This window comes from Myxocyprinus asiaticus, chromosome 3, assembly GCF_019703515.2.
Source record: "Myxocyprinus asiaticus isolate MX2 ecotype Aquarium Trade chromosome 3, UBuf_Myxa_2, whole genome shotgun sequence".
Lineage (NCBI taxonomy): Eukaryota > Metazoa > Chordata > Actinopteri > Cypriniformes > Catostomidae > Myxocyprinus > Myxocyprinus asiaticus.
In genome coordinates, this window is record NC_059346.1 from 26055245 (window position 1) to 26078777 (window position 23533).

At 38.8% G+C, this 23533-nt stretch overlaps 1 protein-coding gene across 2 annotated transcripts in view; it reads right to left on the reverse strand.

The window, feature by feature from the left end:
• LOC127422053 (serine/threonine-protein kinase N2-like) overlaps positions 1 to 18080 on the reverse strand; it is a 35330-nt gene extending 17250 nt beyond the window's left edge. The window contains exons 1-5 of one of the 2 annotated variants that reach the window (XM_051665405.1): positions 17830 to 18080; positions 16460 to 16736; positions 16107 to 16261; positions 11851 to 11980; positions 11447 to 11598 (exon numbers count right to left, since the gene is read on the reverse strand). In XM_051665405.1, coding sequence (XP_051521365.1) covers positions 11447 to 11598; positions 11851 to 11980; positions 16107 to 16261; positions 16460 to 16736; positions 17830 to 17850 — 735 coding nt within the window. In that variant the 5' untranslated portion in view covers positions 17851 to 18080. The remainder of the gene's footprint in view (positions 1 to 11446; positions 11599 to 11850; positions 11981 to 16106; positions 16262 to 16459; positions 16737 to 17829) is intronic. The other variant, XM_051665396.1, reaches the window with a different exon arrangement.
• Positions 18081 to 23533: the final 5453 nt, after the last annotated feature.

Consider the following 23533-nt stretch of genomic DNA (forward strand, 5'->3'; position numbering starts at 1 on the left):
AGAAAATTTTTACATCTAGCTGGATCAGGGAAATTGGACGGTAACGCATAAACTCGCAACCATGATACCGGTCTTGTGCCATGGTTGGGGGAAGTTTTCCATTCTTTAATGATTCCGTATAAACTTCTAACAAAAGTGGAGCCAATTCTGTAGAATAAGATCTAAAAAATTCAGTGGCAAAGCCATCTCGCCCCGGAGCCTTGCCTGTAGGTAAGGCCTTAATTACCTCGTCAATCTCCTCCAAGGTTATTTCAGAATCAAGAGAATTTTTTTGCTCAGTCATCAGTTTAGGGAGTTCTAATGGTTCCACAAAGTTCCTAATATATTCATCAGTAGACGAAGATGTGGAACTATAGAGATCACGATAGAATTCTTTAAAAGGATTATTAATACCAGTAGCCGAGGTAAAAATTTCACCACCAGCAGATTTCACTGAGGGAATGGTAGAAAAAGACTGTCTGTTCTATATATCTAGCCAAAAGTCTTGCCCTGAATAACCAAAACTCCACTTTCCGCAACAAATCTGTATTTCAAATGGGTCAATTCTCTGAGGCCATTAGACGACATTCGGCGCTTCAGCTCTGCCTCGGCACTTTTAATATTCTCTTCCAACTCCACGAGTTCACGTGCTTTGGATTTTTTGGTGAATGAGGAATACTGTTTGATCCGACCCCTAGGAACCGCCTTAAGTGCCTCCCAAGCCACGTGTACAGAGGATACTGAGGACCAGTTGGTCTCCATATAAACATTGATTTCAGCCTTTAACATTTGTTGAAAATCAGGATTTTGCAAAAGGGATACATTAAGGCACCAACTACATGATTTATTTTTCTCCGTATGAGGCAACACCTCTAAACTCACCAGGGCGTGATCTGAGACTAAGATATTTCCAATTGAGCAATCAACAACAGATGAAATGAGGGATTTATATATATATATATATATATATATATATATATATATATATATATATATATATATATATATATATATATACACTATATTGCCAAAAGTATTCGCTCACCCATCCAAATAATTGAATTCAGGTGTTCCAATCACTTCCTTGGCCACAGGTATATAAAATGAAGCACCTAGGCATGCAGACTGCTTCTACAAACATTTGTGAAAGAATGGGCCGCTCTCAGGAGCTCAGTGAATTCCAGCGTGGTACTGTGATAGGATGCCATCTGTGCAACAAGTCCAGTCGCTACTAAATATTCCACAGTCAACTGTCAGTGGTATTATAACAAAGTGGAAGCGATTGGGAATGACAGCCACGTAAAATGACAGAGCAGGGTCAGCGGATGCTGAGGCGCATAGTGCGCAGAGGTTGCCAACTTTCTGCAGAGTCAATCGCTACAGACCTCCAAAGTTCATGTGGCCTTCAGATTAGCTCAAGAACAGTGCGTAGAGAGCTTCATGGAATGGGTTTCCATGGCCGAGCAGCTGCATCCAAGCCATACATCACCAAGTGCAATGCAAAGCGTCGGATGCAGTGGTGTAAAGCACGCCGCCACTGGACTCTAGAGCAGTGGAGACGCGTTCTCTGGAGTGACGAATCACGCTTCTCCATCTGGCAATCTGATGGACGAGTCTGGGTTTGGCGCTTGCCAGGAGAACGGTACTTGTCTGACTGCATTGTGCCAACTGTGAAGTTTGGTGGAGGAGGGATTATGGTGTGGGGTTGTTTTTCAGGAGCTGGGCTTGGCCCCTTAGTTCCAGTGAAAGGAACTCTGAATGCTTCAGCATACCAAGAGATTTTGGACAATTCCATGCTCCCAACTTTGTGGGAACAGTTTGGGGATGGCCCCTTACTGTTCCAACATGACTGCGCACCAGTGCACAAAGCAAGGTCCATAAAGACATGGATGAGCGAGTTTGGTGTGGAAGAACTTGACTGGCCTGCAGAGAGTCCTGACCTCAACCCGATAGAGCACCTTTGGGATGAATTTGAGCGAAGACTGTGAGCCAGGCCTTCTTGTCCAACATCAGTGTCTGACCTCACAAATGCGCTTCTGGAAGAATGGTCAAAAATTCCCATAAACACACTCCTAAACCTTGTGGAAAGCCTTCCCAGAATAGTTGAAGCTGTTATAGCTGCAAAGGGTGGGCCGACGTCATATTAAACCCTATGGATTAAGAATGGGATGTCACTTAAGTTCATATGCGTCTAAAGGCTGGTGAGCGAATACTTTTGGCAATATAGTGTATATATATATATATATATATATATAAATCTATTCTAGAATAAATCTTATGGACTGATGAAAAAAATGTATAGTCTCTACCAGATGGGTTCAAAAGTCTCCAAATATCTGTAAGACCAAGATTTTTACACATTCTGTGAAGCGTCAATGTTGCTCTAGGGGGCTTACACACTTTTGCTTCACTATGATCAAGGATTGAGTCCATCAAAAGATTAAAATCTCCTCCCACTATTATATCATGAGTGGTGCCAGTGGCTTGCATCCCTTCAAGATCTATAAAAAAGCCCTGATCATCAACATTAGGTGCGTAAATATTAGCCAAAATCAAACTTTTCCCCTGAATTTCTGCTAAAACAATAATGACTCTCCCTAATTTATCTTTAATCTGTTCGAGACATTTGAATAGTAGATGTTTACTTATCAATGTAATGACCCCTCTGCTCTTACTTGAGCCAGTGCTAAAGAAAACATGTCCACCCCATATCTTCCCAAATTTTTCAGCTTCCTGTGGGTAAAGATATGTTTCTTGAAGAAACACTATATCATATTTCTTACGTTTAAGAACAGAAATAACTTTCCTTCTTTTTATGGGGTGCCCCAACCCATTGACATTCCATGTGGAGAGAGACAATCCACTCATATTAACAATTGACATTAGAAAAAATAAATCATGTGTCAAAAACAAGATTATACAGACCACATTCCAACATTAGAGCAACAATCAAACCCCGAACTTCCCCCCGAACAAAACAAACAGAAAAAAGAAAAACGTGCGCATTAACCCTGCGGCACAACTGCGCCTCTAAACTCAAAAGGTCCATGTACGCATACGAGAACCCCTGCGACAACTTTGCCATTGGATTATTCAAGTCCGGTGTTTCTGTACAAATTTTGTAAGGCAACACCACATAACAGAAAATACTTTGTAAAACAGACCCCAGCCAATAGGCAGAATAAACACAAAGAACATGTAGATTCATTCACAGAACTGTCTTGAAGGTGTGTTCCTCCACAAAACAAACTCCAGCTGATACAAAGCTGTTCAGTTTCCACGGACAGATAAACAATTGTTCAGTGAGCCAGCTGTTATGAGTGCAGCAGATGACGTAATCATTCTAATGTCCCTTAAAAATACTCCACAATACAAACTCCAGCCAACAGGAGGCAAAGCACAAAGAATGATCAGATTCATCCACAGTTGATCCGAAGGAGTGTTATTCCACAAAACAAGCTCCAGCCACTAGGCGGAACCAACACAAAAAAAACACAAAAAATAAAACAGACGCCCCGGTTTCTCGAATAGTCAAGTGTGCATTGAGCGAGTCAAATTCACTCGGAGGCTGCATAAAAAATAATAATAAAAATAAAAAAATACACCATGACTTACTCAGTCCGTCAACTTTATAAAAGACATCCTTTGTTTAGGCATGAAGATATTTTGCAGTCATTCATAGTGTCCATTCTCAATCTGGCCAGGAACTTCAGTGTAAAATCGATCATCTGTCCATGTAAAAGTTTCTTGAAGTAGTCATGCCACAAACAAATTCCAGCCGCTAGGTAGAGCCAACGCAAAAAGAAACAAAAATGGCGCCCCGCTTCCTCAGACAGCCAGTAAGCACAGCGAGTTAATCCAATCTGGAGCTACATGAAAAACCCCAAATGGCTTACTCACCCATTGTTTTTATAAAAGACAGTGCATGCTTTGGACACGTAAATACCCTGCGACCATCCTTCATTTCTATTCTCAGTTTGGCCGGAAACATCAGTGCAAATGCGATCTTCCGTTGATGTAAGAGTTTCTTACATTCCTTGAATCGATCGCGTTTCTCTCGTCGCATTCGCAAAGTCCGGGAACAAGAAAATATTGTGATTCTTCCAAGAAAGCTTCCCTTTGCTCCTCCGAGATCTTTATCGGATGATCTCAGAAATTTAGGACTCTGTGAGCTCACTCGATTTCCAGTTTATGGCCTGTTATGTCGAGCAGACTTGGAAAGAGCTCGTCCAGGAATTTCACCATATTCAAATATTGTTCCTTCGATTTCTATTTTCTAAGTCTGTTTTGGATGCGGGCGGATTAGCGGATAATTCCCTTTCCGATGACTCCAAATAATCTATTCGTTTCTCAACTTCTGTCACTCATGTCCAACTCAGAGAATTTTGTTTCCATCGCCATAATCGATCGACGTATTACAGCGAGATCCTCCAAGTCAGCAACAACCTTCGTCAGCATCACCGAGATGTTGGACAGCTGATGCTGGATTTCATCTCCCGACGAGCCGTCCAAATCGAGTCCCCGGTCTGCAGGCCCAGAGGTTTCATCTTGAGCACGTAAGTGTCTTTTAATGTCTCCAGAGCCCGAGGATTTTGACTTCTTTGCCATGTTTACCTCAAAGAACAAATATGTACTGGGTGTATCGAATGTCACCGGATTATAACTTGAAAATAATTTAAAAAAAAACAGCAAAGTGCGCAGAGCTCGTGATTCACACGTCTGCTTCTCGCTTAGCGTCACGTGATACCACCCTTCCAGATTAGTTTTTGATTAATCTGGACAGCAAAATAAGCACACAAAATCTGATTTTTCCGAATCTGATTGAAACCACATTGGGAGGTGGTTTCAAATGTGATTGAAATCTGATTTTTAAAGATGCTTCTCAGTCCGGATGCTCTGGCTGCTCAAATCGGATTTCAAATGGTTTTTGAAATCCGTTTTTTTTTTTTTTTTTTTTTTTTTTTTTGCGTCACTCTTAACGCAACACACAACGATGACGTCAAAAATCGGTGACTGCAGCACGGAACATCACAATATTTACCAGTCTCCTCCGTCGCTGAGTTTTTCTCGTGCGACGGAGGAGTTCTACACCGCGACTGGACAGGGCGCTTATTTGGAGAGCGAGATGATGCACCTCCATTTTTCCCGCATCTGTTTTGAAAGCATCGTCACATGGGTATGCCTACGTCTTTACCAAAGCAACCCATGCAGACAGGATGGTTATGTCTGAATGCGCAAATCTGATTTGATCACTTGCAATTAATAGTGCAGACAGTCTGCCTGAAAAGATCTGATTTGAGAAAAAATCCGAATTGCCTGCAGTCTGAACATAGCCTTTGTTGTGGCTTGCATCTATTTCACAAATTTGTTCAGTTTCATTAATTGACTAGTTTAGTGACCACTTCAGGAGATGCCACTAGGTGGGGACAAATGAGTGTCTTACAGTGCATCTGGAAAGTATTCACAGCGCTTCACTTTTTCCACATTTTGTTATGTTACAGACTTATTCCAAAATGGATTAAATTAATTATTTTCCTCAAAATTCTACAAACAATACCCCATAATGACAATGTGAAAGAAGTTTGTTTGAAATCTTAGCAAATTTATATATATATAAAAAAAAAAAAAAAAAAAAAAAATCACATGTACATTAAGTATTCACAGCCTTTGCCATGACACTCAAAATTGAGCTCAGGTGCATCCTGTTTTCACTGATCATCCTTGAGATGATTCTACAACTTGACTGGAGTCCACCTCTGGTAAATGCAGTCGATTGGACATGATTTGGAAAGGCACACACCTGTCTATATAAGGTCCCACAGTTAACAGTGCATATCAGAGCACAAACCAAGCCATGAAGTCCAAGGAATTGTCTGTAGACCTCCAAGACAGGATTGTATCGAGGCACAGATCTGGGGAAGGGTACAGAAAAATTTCTGCAGCATTGAAGGTCCCAATGAGTACAGTGGCCTCCATCATCCATAAATGGAAGAAGTTTGGAACCACCAGGACTCTTCCTAGAGCTGGCCGCCCGGCCAAACTGACCGATCGGGGGAGAAGGGCCTTAGTCAGGGAGGTGACCAAGAACCCGATGGTCACTCTGACAGAGCTCCAGCATTTCTCTGTGGAGAGAGGAGAACCTTCCAGAAGAACAACCATCTCTGCAGCACTCCACCAATCAGGCCTGTATGGTAGAGTGGCCAGACGGAAGCCACTCCTCAGTAAAAGGCACATGACAGCCCGCCTGGAGTTTGCCAAAAGGCACCTGAAGGACTCTCAGACCATGAGAAACAAAGATTGAACTCTTTGGCCTGAATGGCAAGCGTCATGTCTGGAGGAAACCAGGCACCGCTCATCACCTGGCCAATACCATCCCTACAGTGAAGCATGGTGGTGGCAGCATCATGCTGTGGGGATGTTTTTCAGCGGCAGGAACTGGGAGACTAGTCAGGATCGAGGGAAAGATGAATGCAGCAATGTACAGTGACATCCTTGATGAAAATCTGCTCCAGAGTGCTCTGGACCTCAGACTTGGGTGAAGGTTCATCTTCCAACAGGACAATGACCCTAAGCACACAGCCAAGATAACAAAGGAGTGGCTAAGGGACAACTCTGTGAATGTCCTTGAGTGGCCCAGCCAGAGCCCAGACTTGAACCCGATTGAACATCTCTGGAGAGATCTGAAAATGGCTGTGCACTGATGCTCCCCATCCAACCTGATGGAGCTTGAGAGGTCCTGTAAAGAAGAATGAGAGAAACTGCCCAAAAATAGGTGTGCCAAGCTTGAAGCATCATACTTAAAAAGACTTGAGGCTGTAATTGGTGCCAAAGGTGCTTCAACAAAGTATTGAGCAAAGGCTGTGAATACTTACGTACATGTGATTTTTTTTCATTTGTTATTTAATAAATTTGCAAAGATTTCAAACAAACTTATTTCATATTGTCATTATGGGGTATTGTTTGTAGAATTTTGAGGAAAAGAATGAATTTAATCCATTTTGGAATAAGGCTGTAACATAACAAAATGTGGAAAAAGCGCTGTGAATACTTTCCGGATGCACTGTATGTGCTATGAGTGAGTCACAAAATCATTTTGAGATATTCATGACCGAAATCTGCCAAGGGACTTTACTGTATTTAAGCATTATAAGAACAAAGCAGATCTATAATTTCCATTAAGTTTGTGAACTGCTAAGACTTTTCATCCAAAAAGACAACAATAGTCTAATAATAATAAAAATTACTATCAAAAACGTCCTTACCTTCTCCTTTATTAAAATTTGCATGTCAAATCTATGACTTCAGTAGAATGTTTAAGCATTATAGAAACAAAGCAGATCTACTCTATAATTTTCCTACAGTATTTAAACTGCTGATCATGACATTTATCAGAAAAGACAAAAAAAGTTTTTTTAAATAATTTTGAGTTTCAATAATGTCCTTTCGTGATTGTTAAACGTATTTCACATGAGTTGAGTCATCAACACTCCATCCAACGCCAGCGTCAAGCGGCGCTTTGCCCTCCACATGACAAGCGCTGCAGAAAGCATCATGGAGGGGCGAATTTACAAGCTTGCCATGCAAGAAGACGGGAGGTGTGCACAATAAACATTGAAAACATGTATTAGGTAGAGAAAAAAACCTGGCAGTAGGCCTTTTTCACAGACTGTAATGACACATTTCAGCCTTATTTAGCAGCAAAAATCTCAAATTTTAAAAAAAAAATTATACATTTTAAAAATACTGAATGTAAATGTATAACATTATGCTTTGTGTTATATTACCCTGGAATTAGTTTTTAAAAAAAACGAATTACCACAGCTGTGAGGGGGTTTCGATTACAGCTGCTGAGAGAGTGAGAGTAAATTTGGTATCTCCCCCATTTTTCTGTCTTAATCCACTGCTCTCTATTTTTTTCCTCTTCTGGAAAGTCATTCAAACGTAAGAGTGGATTTTTTTTTTTTTTTTTTTTTTGGTCTTGGAGCAAATGGGTAAGTTAAATTAATATTTGCTGTGATCTCCCATTCAGCGCTGTCAAAGTTTACACTGCAAATATTTACTTCCATGTTCCAAATCCCAGAGTGTGAAAAAAGTCTATTGCTTTTATTGCAGAAAGTAAAAATAGGACTCGTTTATGTTGAGGTCTTAGCTTTTTTTTTTTTTTTTTGGTGAATGTAATTATAGTGGTTCAATAACTGGGGTCTCTGGATACTCAGAAACAATATAGGTAATAATAAAAAAAAATTAAAAAAATTAAATAAATACATTTTGGTGTGAACTTGGAGCCAAGGTTGCTCTGACGCGTCACTTTATAGACTTCAATGTATTCGGCTGCGCTGACATGAGTCATGTGAAAGCCCCTTCCATGTTTCCCATGGAACATAGCGTTCCATGGGATTTCTTCTGACCAAGACGATGCACAACATCGATCACATTGTCCAGCTTGTTCTGGATGCTTGGACAAAGATGTCGATAGTAAAATTTCGGACATTTTCACAATCACTTTCAAGGACACCCTGTTGTTTGAGATTCCATCAATGAGAATATCTATGCAGTTCTTCCAAACGCTAGTTACGTAGGTTCTGTCTTTACGAAACTGAAGAAACACATATTGACAACATACAAATTAAAAATGAGGTGAAGTGCTTATTACAAAATACATAATACATTTTTTTTTATTACTAAACAATATCTTAATTTTTCATTGCGACTACTTAAAACGAAATGCATATTTAACAACTGGCTCCAAAGGGATCTCTCTATACTGGGTAGAGTCTTTTTATTTAAGGCAGATGGATTGTCTAGATTTGTTTATTCATCCTTGTCGTTAAAGGTTGACAACAAAACTTCTAAAGAAATAAAAAAAAAACTATTCCTTAGCTTTATCTGGAAAAATAACTCACATAAGCTGCAAAAGAATGTGTTGGCAAATACATTTTTGTTTTATTTTTTTAAGTTCGAATGCTCGAAATACTAAAATTTGATGATATTAACACATTTAAAGTGAATTGGTTGAAAAGATGCCTGCTCTGCAGTGAATCCTTGCGGTATTTTATTCCCATTACTCCTTTCTGATAGAGTGTAACTATACAACTGGTAAATTACCTATTAAATTGGCCCAGTTTCACCAGCAAGCACTATTAGCATGGAAGTTGACTTACAGCCACAATTTCTCCCCACATAAAACTATCCTCTGGGATAATAGCTTTGTTATGATTAAAAAGAAATCTATTTTTCTCCATAAATGGTTTGTTAAGAATATAATTTTTGTTATAGATTTATTCAACAGCAATGGTGATCTGTTATTATATGAAGAATTTATAAAGATATACCAGCTCCCTATTCTCTTTAAAGAATATAATTATGTTATTAAAGCTATTCCGTTGGGTGTAAAGCATTTGATGAAAACAAGTTTAAGTTATGAAGAGAAAAAAAACAGCTCCCCCAACTCTGTTTAGGAGGAGTTTCTTTACTGAGTAAAACCTGTAATAATAAATTCGTTCGTCAGGTATTACACTCTCGAGTTTCTATTTCCCCAAGAGGAAAATTCGACTGGAACTCCTTCATTAATAACATACATTGGAGAAAAGCATAGTTGTTACCTTACAAATATTGTATGTCTAATAAGGTCAAAGAAGTGGATTTTAAAATCTTGCACAAGATTTATCCTGTTGAAACCAACTTTTGTCAAAATACTCTGACGTGAATAACTTGTGTAACTTCTGTGAAAACAAAAGTGAAAGTCTTGCTCATAAGTTCTTTTGTGATATTATATCTGCTTTTTGGCATGATTTACGTTTCCTTTGTTTCTCCAAATTAAAGTTTATTTATGCTTTTTGAATCAAAGACATTATTTGTTATTTTGCAAACAAAAATAGATCTCCGGAAAACACTGTCAATTCTCTTATTCTTGTTAAACAGAAATTCCATAAAAAACGACCTAGATTGCAGAGTTCATAATAGAATTTAAATGCTTAATAAATACTTTGCGATACATTTGCAATAAAAAACATTATAGCTCTTCTTACTTGTTATGATGAGATCTTCCCTGACTCCTGAAGACTGTGAATGTATTTTTTTGCTACATTTTCATTTCCCTTTTTTTTTTAATCTCTTATTTTATTTACTTATTTTGCTTTGTTAATTTATTAATTTCTTTATTTTACTCTTTGTATACAAGTGATGTATACATGCAATATCTGTGAAGCTTTTAAAATAAATAAATAAATAAAAGTGACAAAACAATATGACTGTGTATTTGACTCCTATTCCGAGTCCCGATCATTATCATGTTTTTGCACATGTAACGAAAACATTGCTAACAACATCGTCAAAAATATTTCCCAGGACAAATAATTATTTTCCAGGACATTTAAGTATTTTTCTAATTTTCAATGACTTTTCCATGACTGCTAAACTGCATTGCAAAATTCCAGGTTTTCCAGGACAAGTGGGAACCCTGTAAAAGCAATCCATAAGACTCCAGTGGTTAAATCCATATCTTCAGAAGTGATTTGATAGGTGTGGGTGAGAAACAGATAAATATTTAATTACATTTTTGCTAGAAATTCTCCTCCCTACCCAGTAGGGGGCGTATGCATGAAGAATGTGAATCGCCAAAAACACAAGAAGAATGTGAAAGTTAAAGTGGAGATTGACTGAGCAGGAGAATTTATAGTAAAAATTACTAAAATATTGATCTGTTTCTCAACCACACCTATCATAATGCTTCTGAAGACAGTCATATGGATTACTTTTATGCTGACTTTATCTCCTTTTTTAAGCTTAAAAGTTCTGGTCACTATTCACTTGTATTGAATGGACCTTCAGAGCTGAGATATTCTAAAAATCTTCATTTTTGTTCTGCAGAAGAAAAAAAATCATACACATCTGAGATGGCATGAGAGTGAGTAAATGAGAGAATTTAAATTTTTGGGTGAACTATCCCTCATTATATGCGTGCATTATGCAGTGATTTACAGTATACTTGGCAGTGGCATATAATCTGTACAGGTGTGACAGGTAGAGGGCAGACCAGCTGAATGGTGTGTTGTACCACTTGCAGTACAGGAGTAAAATGTACTGTTGATTAGCGCCACCTATTGTAAAAACGTGAATGTACTAACGGCAATCATTTGCCTCGATTTTAATGCAACAGTTCCATTCTGGAGTGAGTTTATTCAGGACCATGCCCATTTGACATAACAGAACACAATACTTCTCATAAAATATGTTTGCTATAAGAAGGTTACTGCTGGGATTAATAGAGAGAAATGTGTCAATAGCTGCTTCAAGAGCACCTATTATTTAATTCTAATTCTATTTAACTAATTGGGAATCATTCACAAATTACCATGGAGCACCCTATAGTTCTCTGACACATTAAAACTCTGAATATGTCCCAAACCACTCTTGCATCTCAATGTGTTTCATGCTTGTCTGTCAATAGACAGATGTAAGCACTTACCTCAGCTAAAGCACGTCTGTCCTGCACTTTGCATACACCCAGCTGCTTGACCACATTTTTGGCACCTTCTGCTACAGCCGCTTCGATCCTCAGATGGTGCCTGAGCTCCTCCAAACGCAGCTCAAGGGGACTAATTGTCTCAGAGGGACGACCTGCAAAAAAAATTATTTTAGCACCAAAACAAACCAAGTAGGCTGTCTTTGACCTTGTGATAAGAGAGAACTTGGCTGGCCTCTACCAGGTCTAATGGTGGGAGGTACTCAAAGATGTTCACCCCCACTATAGCTATGTTTTTAAAGGTGGAATGTGCAAAGACTGCCAACGTTCTGCTCTAAAGAAATCTATAGTTATCATGATATCCTACATATTCTTCTTCCTCACAGAAGCTAAAGATTTTTGCTTACTCTCTGGCTGTGTGGTCTCTCGCTCTCCCTCTCTGGCCTGGGTGACTTTGACGATCTGCATGCGGAGCAGTTCGATTTTCGTCCTGCTATCCTGCAGCATTTGCTGGGCAGTGGACAACATCTTCCGATCCTGGGGAGAGAAAACGAAGATGATGCTGAGAAGGTGCCATTAAGAGATTAAAGAGCGAAGACATTGCCAGGGGAGAGAAAGATACAGGGAGTCAGGGACACGGAGAGAAAAATTTTCAACACAAGCGTAAGCAAAATTCTCCAAATAAGAGGAACTCCCATGAAGACCAACAGGTCAATAGAGCAGCAGTGTTCATTAAATATTCTCACAGTATCTACTCTCTACTAATCAGGAAAACCAGACAGGAATACACCACAACCAAATATACTAACACAAACAAAATCAACTTCCACCCTGGAACTTAATGAGTCATAACATTAGAATCACAGTAGCACAAGAGCAAGTATACCCTGAAGCACGGTAACTAACATTATGCAACTGAAAGAGACACTGAATGATTGTGACAACCCAACATGGGCCCTCAAAGAGACTTTAAAAGTCCAAGAGCAAACAATACAGCAAACATGTGACCTGCAATCTGCAGAAAAGAGCCACTTGGAAGGTAAAGGGAACAGGAAATCATACCGTCCATAGTGCTCTCCCCTTCTCAATGCAGCTTAAGAGGTCATCGGTCATGTTTAATGAACTTTCAGATAGCTGTATGACATCGCCTTGTTCTTTTTTTACCCCCATCAGACATCCCCTCCTGATGTATTCTTCTCTCTTTCCTCAGACCTGTTCATGCTGATTTGTTTTCCGACACTGCACTTCACACACTGCTGATCAAGGATCAGCAACTGAGAAGCCATCCCAATCTTCCTGCTTACTGTTGTACTGTCCTTGCATCCCACTTACTCGTTTGCTACTACCCTCTCCTTCTCACATTTGTTCATTCTCCCTCTCTCTCTCTCTCTGTTTACAGATCTCCTTCCACAGTAGTTAGCTACTTCTATGTGTCTGCTGCTGCCTTGCTGGCCCAAACCCGAATACTCCAGCATTGGTTGGAGCAAAGTCACATGGGCTGCTGCTGTCGCCGGCCCAGGACAGGAGAAACCGAATCAGTACAAAGCATTTCCTCTTCAAACCACACACTCAAAAGGGGTGATGCTTGAGTGCATTTGTCTGCGAGTGCATGTGTGTGTGAGATTGGGGCACAGTACTCAAGCTGTCTGAATCCAGCACAGACATAAATCACAGAGAAGCCAGCACACTGTGTTCTCAGGCAGACAGCAGAATTATCGGAGCCCTGTCTGATAGAAACAAACAGGCTATGAGAATAAGCGGCAAATACAATCACAGCTACCTAGAGGTCATAGGACTGACACTCTAAAAGGGTTTTAAATGAGGGGAGTCGCACAAATGTCATAGGGAACTGAGGGGGAGGGGACTTGGGCCATTCTCTGTGTGTGCTATCATCCTTCATAGTTTTGGCAGCAACCCAAACTGATTTAATTAATGTCTAATTCTGCACATGCTGGACATTAACAAGATTCTCTTTAGTCTCGGACCCAAAGTATGTTCTCTAACCTTCTGATGCGTATGGCATACAGAACTGGAAAAAGCCTTCTCAGTCAACTCTGGTTCAATGGAACTTCAGCAACTAGACGCACACAGGACGTTTTATCAGTTTATTTATTTATTCTCTGTAAAAAAAACAACCGTACGGTTCGCCACCCACAGTTCGGAAAGCATTTGCACTGTGGTTCATCTCAAGTTTAATGACACATCTGGATCATATAGCTTGGCGAAGAAAATAATGCGGCAAATAGACATGCGCAGTTATAACCCCCACTAATGCACCTGTATCACTCTCTAGACATGCTCTGCCTGTTTCACGTGGGTCAACTTTCTACAGAGAGAAACTGTCGTATTAACTGTATGTATGTTAAATCAGTTGATGACAACAGTTCTGCACGCGTTAGTGTGAAGTTGAAAATGGCAAGCTGAGAAAACAAGCCGCAAGATAGAGAAGCCCCTGCATCATTCAAGTCTCCTGTCTGGGAACTTTATCTTTTTGCAGTCAATCACAACAGCGATGGACATATAACGTTTACAAAACAGGCACTGTTTGCAGACATTGCTCGACACGAGTGCCGAATACTGGTAATACATCGATATTTGATTAGTTATTTACGCCGATGTCTAATTAACCTATGCTGCAGTCATAAGTCTGGCTACATGAGACTAGACTCTCCTTGGTCTTCCTGAAGTAGTGCCGAATGGCTGACAGCTGCATGGCCTCAGATAACATCGCTGACCATTGCTTTGATTTGTGACCTATTTCAAGCTTGCAGCATCTATAGCCAACCTTTGGGAAAGTATAATTTTGACAAGCTTTGCAATATGAATTGTAATATTATAAATGCTGGATTATCTTGTGCTGCTCAGTGTGTGCTGCACAAACCTGGCTAGAGGGTGCCTCTCGCCGTCGCAGCACTGACTGAAGTGGTCAATGCAGTATGCAGACTATATTTTAAAACGCAGCATTTTGCGGTTCAGTAATCGTGCAATACCATAGGCCGATTTCAGTCTTAATTCAATCCATAATGCTACCTTGATGGATATCATACCGATGTCTCAGGAGTCAAAGTCTGCAGGTTTCAAAGCATTTGGATGGTTTCCCTCATTATGCAAGTGCTGCTTTCACAGCTGTCACGTTCATAACAAAGACGTCACGTCTGTAACAGTTTTTTCCCTATTTATTTGAAAACGACAATGAATAAATAAATAAATAAACATCACAAGTTCTTAGGAGTGCCAACCCTTCTATATTCTGTGGCTATTATTATTTCTGGATTGTGTATTTCAATTCACAGAGTTTTTAAAGGGTGTGTGGTCTCCCAAAAATGTATGTCCATTTTTGTCACATCTATAACGTAACGTCATTTCGGGAAAAAAAAAAAAACTTGTCTAGACTGAACATTTTCTGATGTTTGGACTCTATCTGCAGGGGTTTATGACCATGCATACAAATGGTTCAATTTACTGGCAATGAGTACTTTATAAGTTCAATTACATTTCACATTTTCATTGCAAATGTCACGTCTGTAATGCTGGAACTGCCCCTTAACAATCTATATATTAGCTGCTTTTAACATGTCAGCAACGTTGGCAACGGTACTAAGTTTTTTATCCAACAATTTCTAAGCTTCCATTTCTCTGGATTAATTCAAATAAACATGACTAAACTGAATAAAATCCTGATGGTGAAAATCAGTAGCCTCTGACTCGCGCATTCTCAACTCTATCATGCATGATTTAGAAGCAGCAGTGGCATCATCCAAGGGAAGGTTGAATGACACAGAAAAGTGCTTATCAACAATGCACAGGACAGGGCATTTTTGATAAGATATTAAAGGAATAGTTCACCCAAAAATGAAAATTTGCTGATAATGTACTCACCCTCAGGCCATCCAAGATGTATCTGAGTTTCCACGCGTCACGTGGAGGAGGAGTCAGGAAGCGCGTCATTGTTTACAAGAGAAACTTGTGCCGTTCACAAACCAAAACAGTCCAAAACAATTTCAAAACAATATAAAATAAAAATCATTTCCAAATAATAATAAAAAAATAATTTAAAAAACGATGTAAACAATGACGCGCTTCCTGACTCCTCCTCCACGTGAGGCGTGACCTTACCAACGAGCTTACGGCATCCCTCTCATGAGCACAGTCACAGAGATGTACGGAAGCCAACATTTGTAGTTAAAAAGTATATAAGTATTGTTTTATTTCTAAAAATAATCAATCGCTTGCGTTCAGAAGAACTTTATTTGTCAACTGGAGTCGTGTGGATTATTTTGATGCACCCTAAATATGCATTTTGGACCATCAAAAAAATGGAGGACATTCACTTGCATTGTTTAGAGGAGGAGACCCGAAATGAAATCCTAAAAGTCTTAAATTCTGTTTTGATGAAGAAAGAAACTCAGATACATCTTGGATGGCCTGAGGGTGAGTAAATTATCAGCAAATTTTCATTTTTGGGTGAACTATTCCTTTAACATTCAATGAGATATTAACACCCCCACTCTCCCTCTAATATTTTTTAAACAGATTTACACAATTCACATGGGACACATTTTTATGTCTGAATAACCACAATTCCAGATTAATCTGGAAAAATCACATCCCTGTAAATTACATAAAGAAGTGAAACAATCGGGACCGTAGAGGAACACCTCACCTTGACAGAACTGTTGGTATAAGTCTGGATGATGTTTTCAGCCCCTTGTTTCACTTTGAGCTCCATGGTAAGCTGTTTCTTCAAGGTATGGACATGGCTGGCCAGGGGTGATGTGGTCTCTTCCCAGCGACACGGGTCTGGAGAGGTGGCATCATCTGAGAAAGCAAGAGAGGATGTTGTCACAGATTTATTATAGAACAAAACAGCCAATAATCAAAGTGGATTAAATTCTGTACTATATGAAGACACTAAGCATGCATATATAACATTTTCATAAAATAAATCTCTCTTTTAACCCAGGTTTTGAGCGCACCATGTCATGTCAAAGCATCACCACACCCTCCCGCTCTCACCTGTCACAGTTTCTTTCTGTGTGGCCATAGCACGAGCGTTCATTTCCTGGAGTTCCCAGTGGAGCTGCTCCAGCTTGCGGCTGGAGGCTCTAAGCTGACCATCGACATCGGCCGCACTCTTGCGATTGGTCACCGCCCGTCGCAGCCGCTCAGCTGCCTCTTTGATTTTCAGTTCCCGCTGGATCTCCTGCCGGAGAAGTGCAATTGCATCCTCTACACGCTGCTGAAACTCGGGGTCCATGAGGTCGCCTTTGGCCAGATCCCGAAGACAGCTTTTCTGTGGTGTTTAAGTTCAAGGACAATGAGCAAGAGGTACAATGTTGGAAAAACAAATCAACAGGTTGTGAGATGCTTCAAGTCTATTTGGACACAACATTTTGACATTGGTTCTTTAGTTCAACTAAGGCAAGCATCTGAGCCACTGATAATAAAACGTTAAGTAAATAAATAAATAATTTCATCATACTAACCCAATAATCTATTAGGCAAAGAAGCGTGAACATGATAATGTTTGCATAGTTCTAAACTGGACTTACAATGAGCAAGCCACTGATATGACCAGAAATGTGCATAGCAGCTGGAGCAGTTGGTTCCACCATAAACGCTGATACACATGTCTCAGAAATGAGAGGTTAAACAGTTTAAGAACACTGATAGTTGTTTGCTTTCTGTGACAGTGGTTGAATGGTGGTAAATGACGCCACAAGAATTTCCACTTCATTTAGCAGAAGTGTTGACAGACTATTTTCTGTAAAAGCCATTCATATTTCAGAGACTAGTTTTCACTCTACGACACATAGAGGGCAGAGTTTTTAAAAATGTTTCTATTCTTGTTACACCATGATACAACCAACAGCCAGACCACATTTCAAAATAAAGAAACTGTAATAAACCACTGCTATATCATGGCCCTTTCAACCCAGCCGAATACCGAATATCAAATTAATCTACTTTAAAGCACAAAACACCTAAAGTTTAGACTTTTTTTTTTTTCTTCACAAAGCCTTTTTGTGCGTGTGTCCTACACCTAGCAGTTGGTTACATTTAAGCATCTGTGGTGAACGTCAAGAGAAAACCAAGCCCTGTCAAACCCGTCCAACCTGAAAATCTTAAGACCAATATTTAGTTTTTTAGGCAGGACCCAGTATCAAGCAAACATTACAGAAATAGGCATGTGTAGTGCCATTGATCACAGCTTGTTTTGTTTTGTTGGATTATTTTGTTTATTAGACATCTTTTAATCTATACTAATTTATCCACTAAACAAGTGAAATGAAACGTGTGTTTGAAAGCTAACATAGTCCGGCTGCTTTTTACTCTCCCTAACGAATTAAGATGTAACCACTGTTTGAAATGATTATTTTCCTTACCTGTAGCGTTACATCCGACATCGTGAATTACAGTCCCGCCACGAGCAGTGACTGATGTTCAACCTAACAGAATCCTCGCTCGCGTTCTCGGATCTTGTATTATCTAGATCTCCAACTGAATATGAGAGGATAGACAAAGACACACGTTTAACTGGGGCAAAAGTTGTGTGCTGTATCGCAGAAAGGTGGAGGAACAACAAGTGGTCGACTGTCAACTGCCGGTAGGTTTTCGTATGGAAGTTTTCTTAGCCTTCCCATTTCCTGAGGTTTGAAAAATCCTTCTTCAATGATTGGCTAACTTTGCTGTCACTCACAAGGGTTGGACTGGTGTCATTTGTCGTAGACCAATAAGCAAGTAATAATAATAATAATAATAATAATAATAAATAATTCCAGAAATGTTTGCAGCAAAATCGAGTTTATTGTCATTTCTGAATATTCAAGAATATTCAGGCCTTAAATAAAAACCCAAATACATCAAATAGATAATTTAAGAGATGAATAATAGTGGAAGAGCAGCATCCGATGGGCAGTATACATAGTAGTGTATAGTATGAAAACGTATTAGAAAGTATACTTAATGAATAGAGACCTTTTTCACACTCTGGGTTTTGGGACGCGGAAGTAAACGTGTGCAGGGTAAACTTCGACAGCGGTGAATGGGAGACCACAGCAAATATTATTTTCACTTCCCAATTTGCTCCAAGACCAAAAGAAAAAAATCCACTCTTACGTTTGAATGACTTTCCAGAAGAAGAAAAAAGAGAGCGGTGGATTAAGACAGTAAAATGTGAGAAGATGCCACATTTACTTCAGTAACTGTCTAGTTTGGTTCAGCTAAGAAATCAGACATCAGAAGACTTCAAAGGACAGTTCGGACTGCTGAGAGGATTACTGGTTGCCCCCTGTATTTAGATTTGCACTACGTATGTGTGTGTATGTATGCATGTATGTATATGTATTTATATATATTCATATATGTATGTATGTGTATATATATATATATATATATATATATATATATATATATACATACATATATATATATATACACATACATACATATATATACACACATACATACATACATATATATACACACATACATACATATATACACACACACATATGTATATATATATATATATGTGTGTGTGTGTGTGTGTGTGTGTGTGTATATATATATATATGTATGTATGTATATATATTCATATATGTGTATGTATGTGTGTATGTGTATATATATATATATATATGTATGTGTGTATATATATATATATATGTGTGTGTGTGTGTGTGTGTGTGTATGTGTATGTATGTATGTGTGTATATATATGTATGTGTGTGTGTGTATATATATATATATATATATATATATATGTGTGTGTGTGTGTGTGTGTGTGTGTGTATGTATGTACAGGTGCATCTCAATAAATTAGAATGTCGTGGAAAAGTTCATTTATTTCAGTAATTCAACTCAAATTGTGAAACTCGTGTATTAAATAAATTCAATGCACACAGACTGAAGTAGTTTAAGTCTTTGGTTCTTTTAATTGTGATGATTTTGGCTCACATTTAACAAAAACCCACCAATTCACTGTCTCAACAAATTAGAATATGGTGACATGCCAATCAGCTAATCAACTCAAAACACCTGCAAAGGTTTCCTGAGCCTTCAAAATGGTCTCTCAGTTTGGTTCACTAGGCTACACAATCATGGGGAAGACTGCTGATCTGACAGTTGTCCAGAAGACAATCATTGACACCCTTCACAAGGAGGGTAAGCCACAAACATTCATTGCCAAAGAAGCTGGCTGTTCACAGAGTGCTGTATCCAAGCATGTTAACAGAAAGTTGAGTGGAAGGAAAAAGTGTGAAGAAAAAGATGCACAACCAACCGAGAGAACAGCAGCTTTATGAGGACTGTCAAGCAAAATCGATTCAAGAATTTGGGTGAACTTCACAAGGAATGGACTGAGGCTGGGTTCAAGGCATCAAGAGCCACCACACACAGATGTGTCAAGGAATTTGGCTACAGTTGTCGTATTCCTCTTGTTAAGCCACTCCTGAACCACAGACAATGTCAGAGGCGTCTTACCTGGGCTAAGGAGAAGAAGAACTGGACTGTTGCCCAGTGGTCCGAAGTCCTCTTTTCAGATGAGAGCAAGTTTTGTATTTCATTTGGAAACCAAGGTCCTAGAGTCTGGAGGAAGGGTGGAGAAGCTCATAGCCCAAATTGCTTGAAGTCCAGTGTTAAGTTTCCACAGTCTGTGATGATTTGGGGTGCAATGTCATCTGCTGGTGTTGGTCCATTGTGTTTTTTGAAAACCAAAGTCACTGCACCCGTTTACCAAGAAATTTTGGAGCACTTCATGCTTCCTTCTGCTGACCAGCTTTTTAAAGATGCTGATTTCATTTTCCAGCAGGATTTGGCACCTGCCCACACTGCCAAAAGCACCAAAAGTTGGTTAAATGACCATGGTGTTGGTGTGCTTGACTGGCCAGCAAACTCCCCAGACCTGAACCCCATAGAGAATCTATGGGGTATTGTCAAGAGGAAAATGAGAAACAAGAGACCAAAAAATGCAGATGAGCTGAAGGCCACTGTCAAAGAAACCTGGGCTTCCATACCACCACAGCAGTGCCACAAACTGATCACCTCCATGCCACGCCGAATTGAGGCAGTAATTAAAGCAAAAGGAGCCCCTACCAAGTATTGAGTACATATACAGTAAATGAACATACTTTCCAGAAGGCCAACAATTCACTAAAAATGTTTTTTTATTGGTCTTATGATGTATTCTAATTTGTTGAGATAGTGAATTGGTGGGTTTTTTTAAAATGTGAGCCAAAATCACCATAATTAAAAGAACCAAAGACTTAAACTACTTCAGTCTGTGTGCATTGAATTTATTTAATACACGAGTTTCACAATTTGAGTTGAATTACTGAAATAAATGAACTTTTCCACGACATTCTAATTTATTGAGATGCACCTGTATGTATGTGTGTGTGTGTGTGTATATATATATATTATATTGTGTATTTTATATATACTTTTTTCTTTTCAATATTTATCTATTTTTTTTATTCAATTTTAATTATTTTTTAAAAGTCTTGTTGCTGTTTTTTGTATTGTTGTGCACTGGAAGCTTCTGTCACCAAGACAAATTCCTTGTATGTGTAAGCATACTTGACAATAAAGCTCATTCTGATTCTGATTTACTGTCACTCTCTAAGCAGCTGTAATCGAAACCTAGGGTGACCATACGTCCTCTTTTTCCCGGACATGTCCTCTTTTTCGGACCTTAAAAAAGTGTCCGGCCGGGATTTCTAAATATGCGAAAATGTCCGGGATTCGGCTTTAGTTGCATTATGATGTGCATCTGGTCTAATACTTCATTGTGTGTGCGTGCATATTGCATTGCTTTAACCCCTCTTTGTAAGTCCCGCTTTCTCACACACCAATTGGTTGATTATAAGAGGCTTGCAGCAACTATTGGCCAAATTCCTGCCTGTCAATCTCTCCGTGAACACCGAAGCGCTGTTGTGTTCGGCATCAAACAGTTGCTTGACAGTAGCAGCAAATGACAGTTGAGTGGAAAAAATGCCCAAACGAAAGTGCAAATTTACAGAAGATTTGCAAAAAAATTCCCATGCTTTCGTCCAGGTCGAGATCCGTGGGAAGCAGAATGTATGACTTGTAAAGCTGGCACTTATGTGTCAGTTGCTAATAAAGGTGCAAATGATTTAGAACATTAGCTCTGCAAAGCATAAAGGGTCAACAAAAGGTGAAAGTTCATCAGGTAAATTAACGGACTACTTTTTGCGAACCGGTAAAATTGTTATCACATTGCTTCATTTTCCATGGCCATTCAAAATAATAATAATAGTAAATGAAGGAACACTCAAGGTATCAAATATTTAATTTTAGTACATGGACATTCAAAAGAATGCTGGAAATGTTTATTTATTTATATATATTTATGTTATGCTAATTGAGTGTCTCTTTCACTGTATTAAAGTTTGAATTGTACTATCCCCCTCGGCGAAAAAAAAAAGTTGTCACCAGAATATGGTCACCCTATCGAAACCCCCTCGCAGCTGTGGTAATTCGTTATATATATATATATATATATATAATTCCAGGGTAATATAACACAAAGAATAATGTTATAAATTTACCCTCAATATTTAAAAAAATTATAATCTATAAAAATAAAGTGCGATATTTACGCTGCCAAATAAGGCGGAAACGCGTCAACACAGTCTGTGAAAAATGTCTATTATACCAGTCCTGTGAATGAGACAGAATACAGAAGTTGTGCCAGGAAACCTTACACACTTGTTACACTTTTAACAAGTCATCACAGGCGGTAACCTTAAAGGGATAGTTTGCCCAAAAAATGTATTCTCTCATCATTAACTCCCGCCTCGTGCCATCCGATTTGTCTATGGCCCTGTCCCAATACCCCCACTTGCGGTTTTGGTCTTACTTACCCATTTCACTTGTCTTACGTGTTTCCGGTGTTTGGCAACTATTGTGCAAGTAGACGTGAAAACTGCGAGTGTGTGGATGACTTTTGATTTCACGTTGGGACACTTGTAGACTTGATGTTTTTGTCTTTTCACTCAGCTGAAGACTGATTGTTTTTGGTAGCAGTGACTGTTATAGCCTACTTAAAATAATAAATAACTGACAATTTTACCCATCTTTTCATTTATTAATACACTGCTGGTTGTTGGAAGTGTATTGTGCTGTATAAAATATGTAAGAATTTTTTTATGATGTTTTTATTGTGTTAAAATTATTGTAAAAGTTAATTATTTTTACTCATTTTGATTCTCAATACTTTGCACATTAAAAAATGTTTAACTGTAAAATTGCATCATCCATAACTGCTGTAAAATATGAAATATAAGCAATTTCTTCTACTTTGTTTCTCAATAGACCGCATAAAACTTAATTTAACAAAATAAAAAGTTATTCTGTAAACTTATTCAATTACGTTTCACTATCTGATTATAATAAATAACTTGTTGAAACGCTTTCCCTGACGTCATCATGGCGAAAATACACCGATCGTTCGGGTCAGCGGGGTGTGGCTCCTGATCGTGATGAACTCTGGGATACACTTAGCCTGAAAGATTGCTCCGAAGCGGTATTCGCACTAGTGTGGATTTAGTGTTGGTTAATATGGAGGACGAAACCTGCAAAAACAATAAATAAATAAATACACAAATAAATAAATAAATAAATGATCACATAAATCCACATAGTCCTGCATAAATAAATATATAAATCATTAAATGTGCGAGGAGATAAACAAATAAATATAATAAATGGCTCGAGAAATGCAAAACTGAAAGTTGACTTTTTCTCTTAATCATTCATTTATTTCCGTATTTATTTTTCCTTCGCGCAACATGCTAATGAGAGGATGTCAATCAAACAGTAGGCGGAATTTATGCCACCATTGGCTGATCGTTGTAAAAGTGCTGGTCTTGATTATTTGCCTGCCCTGCGCATTAGGACAGATGGACGAAGTCAGGCTAGCAATTACCAGAGACCTGCCAAGGCTCGCCGACACTGTTGAAAATAGAAGTACATTATCTGCTGATTATATACTCGTCAGAGTGGATGCATGTATAGACGACTTAGGTCAGCTAGCAGCTACATTTGACGTGGATGTAGATCCATTTG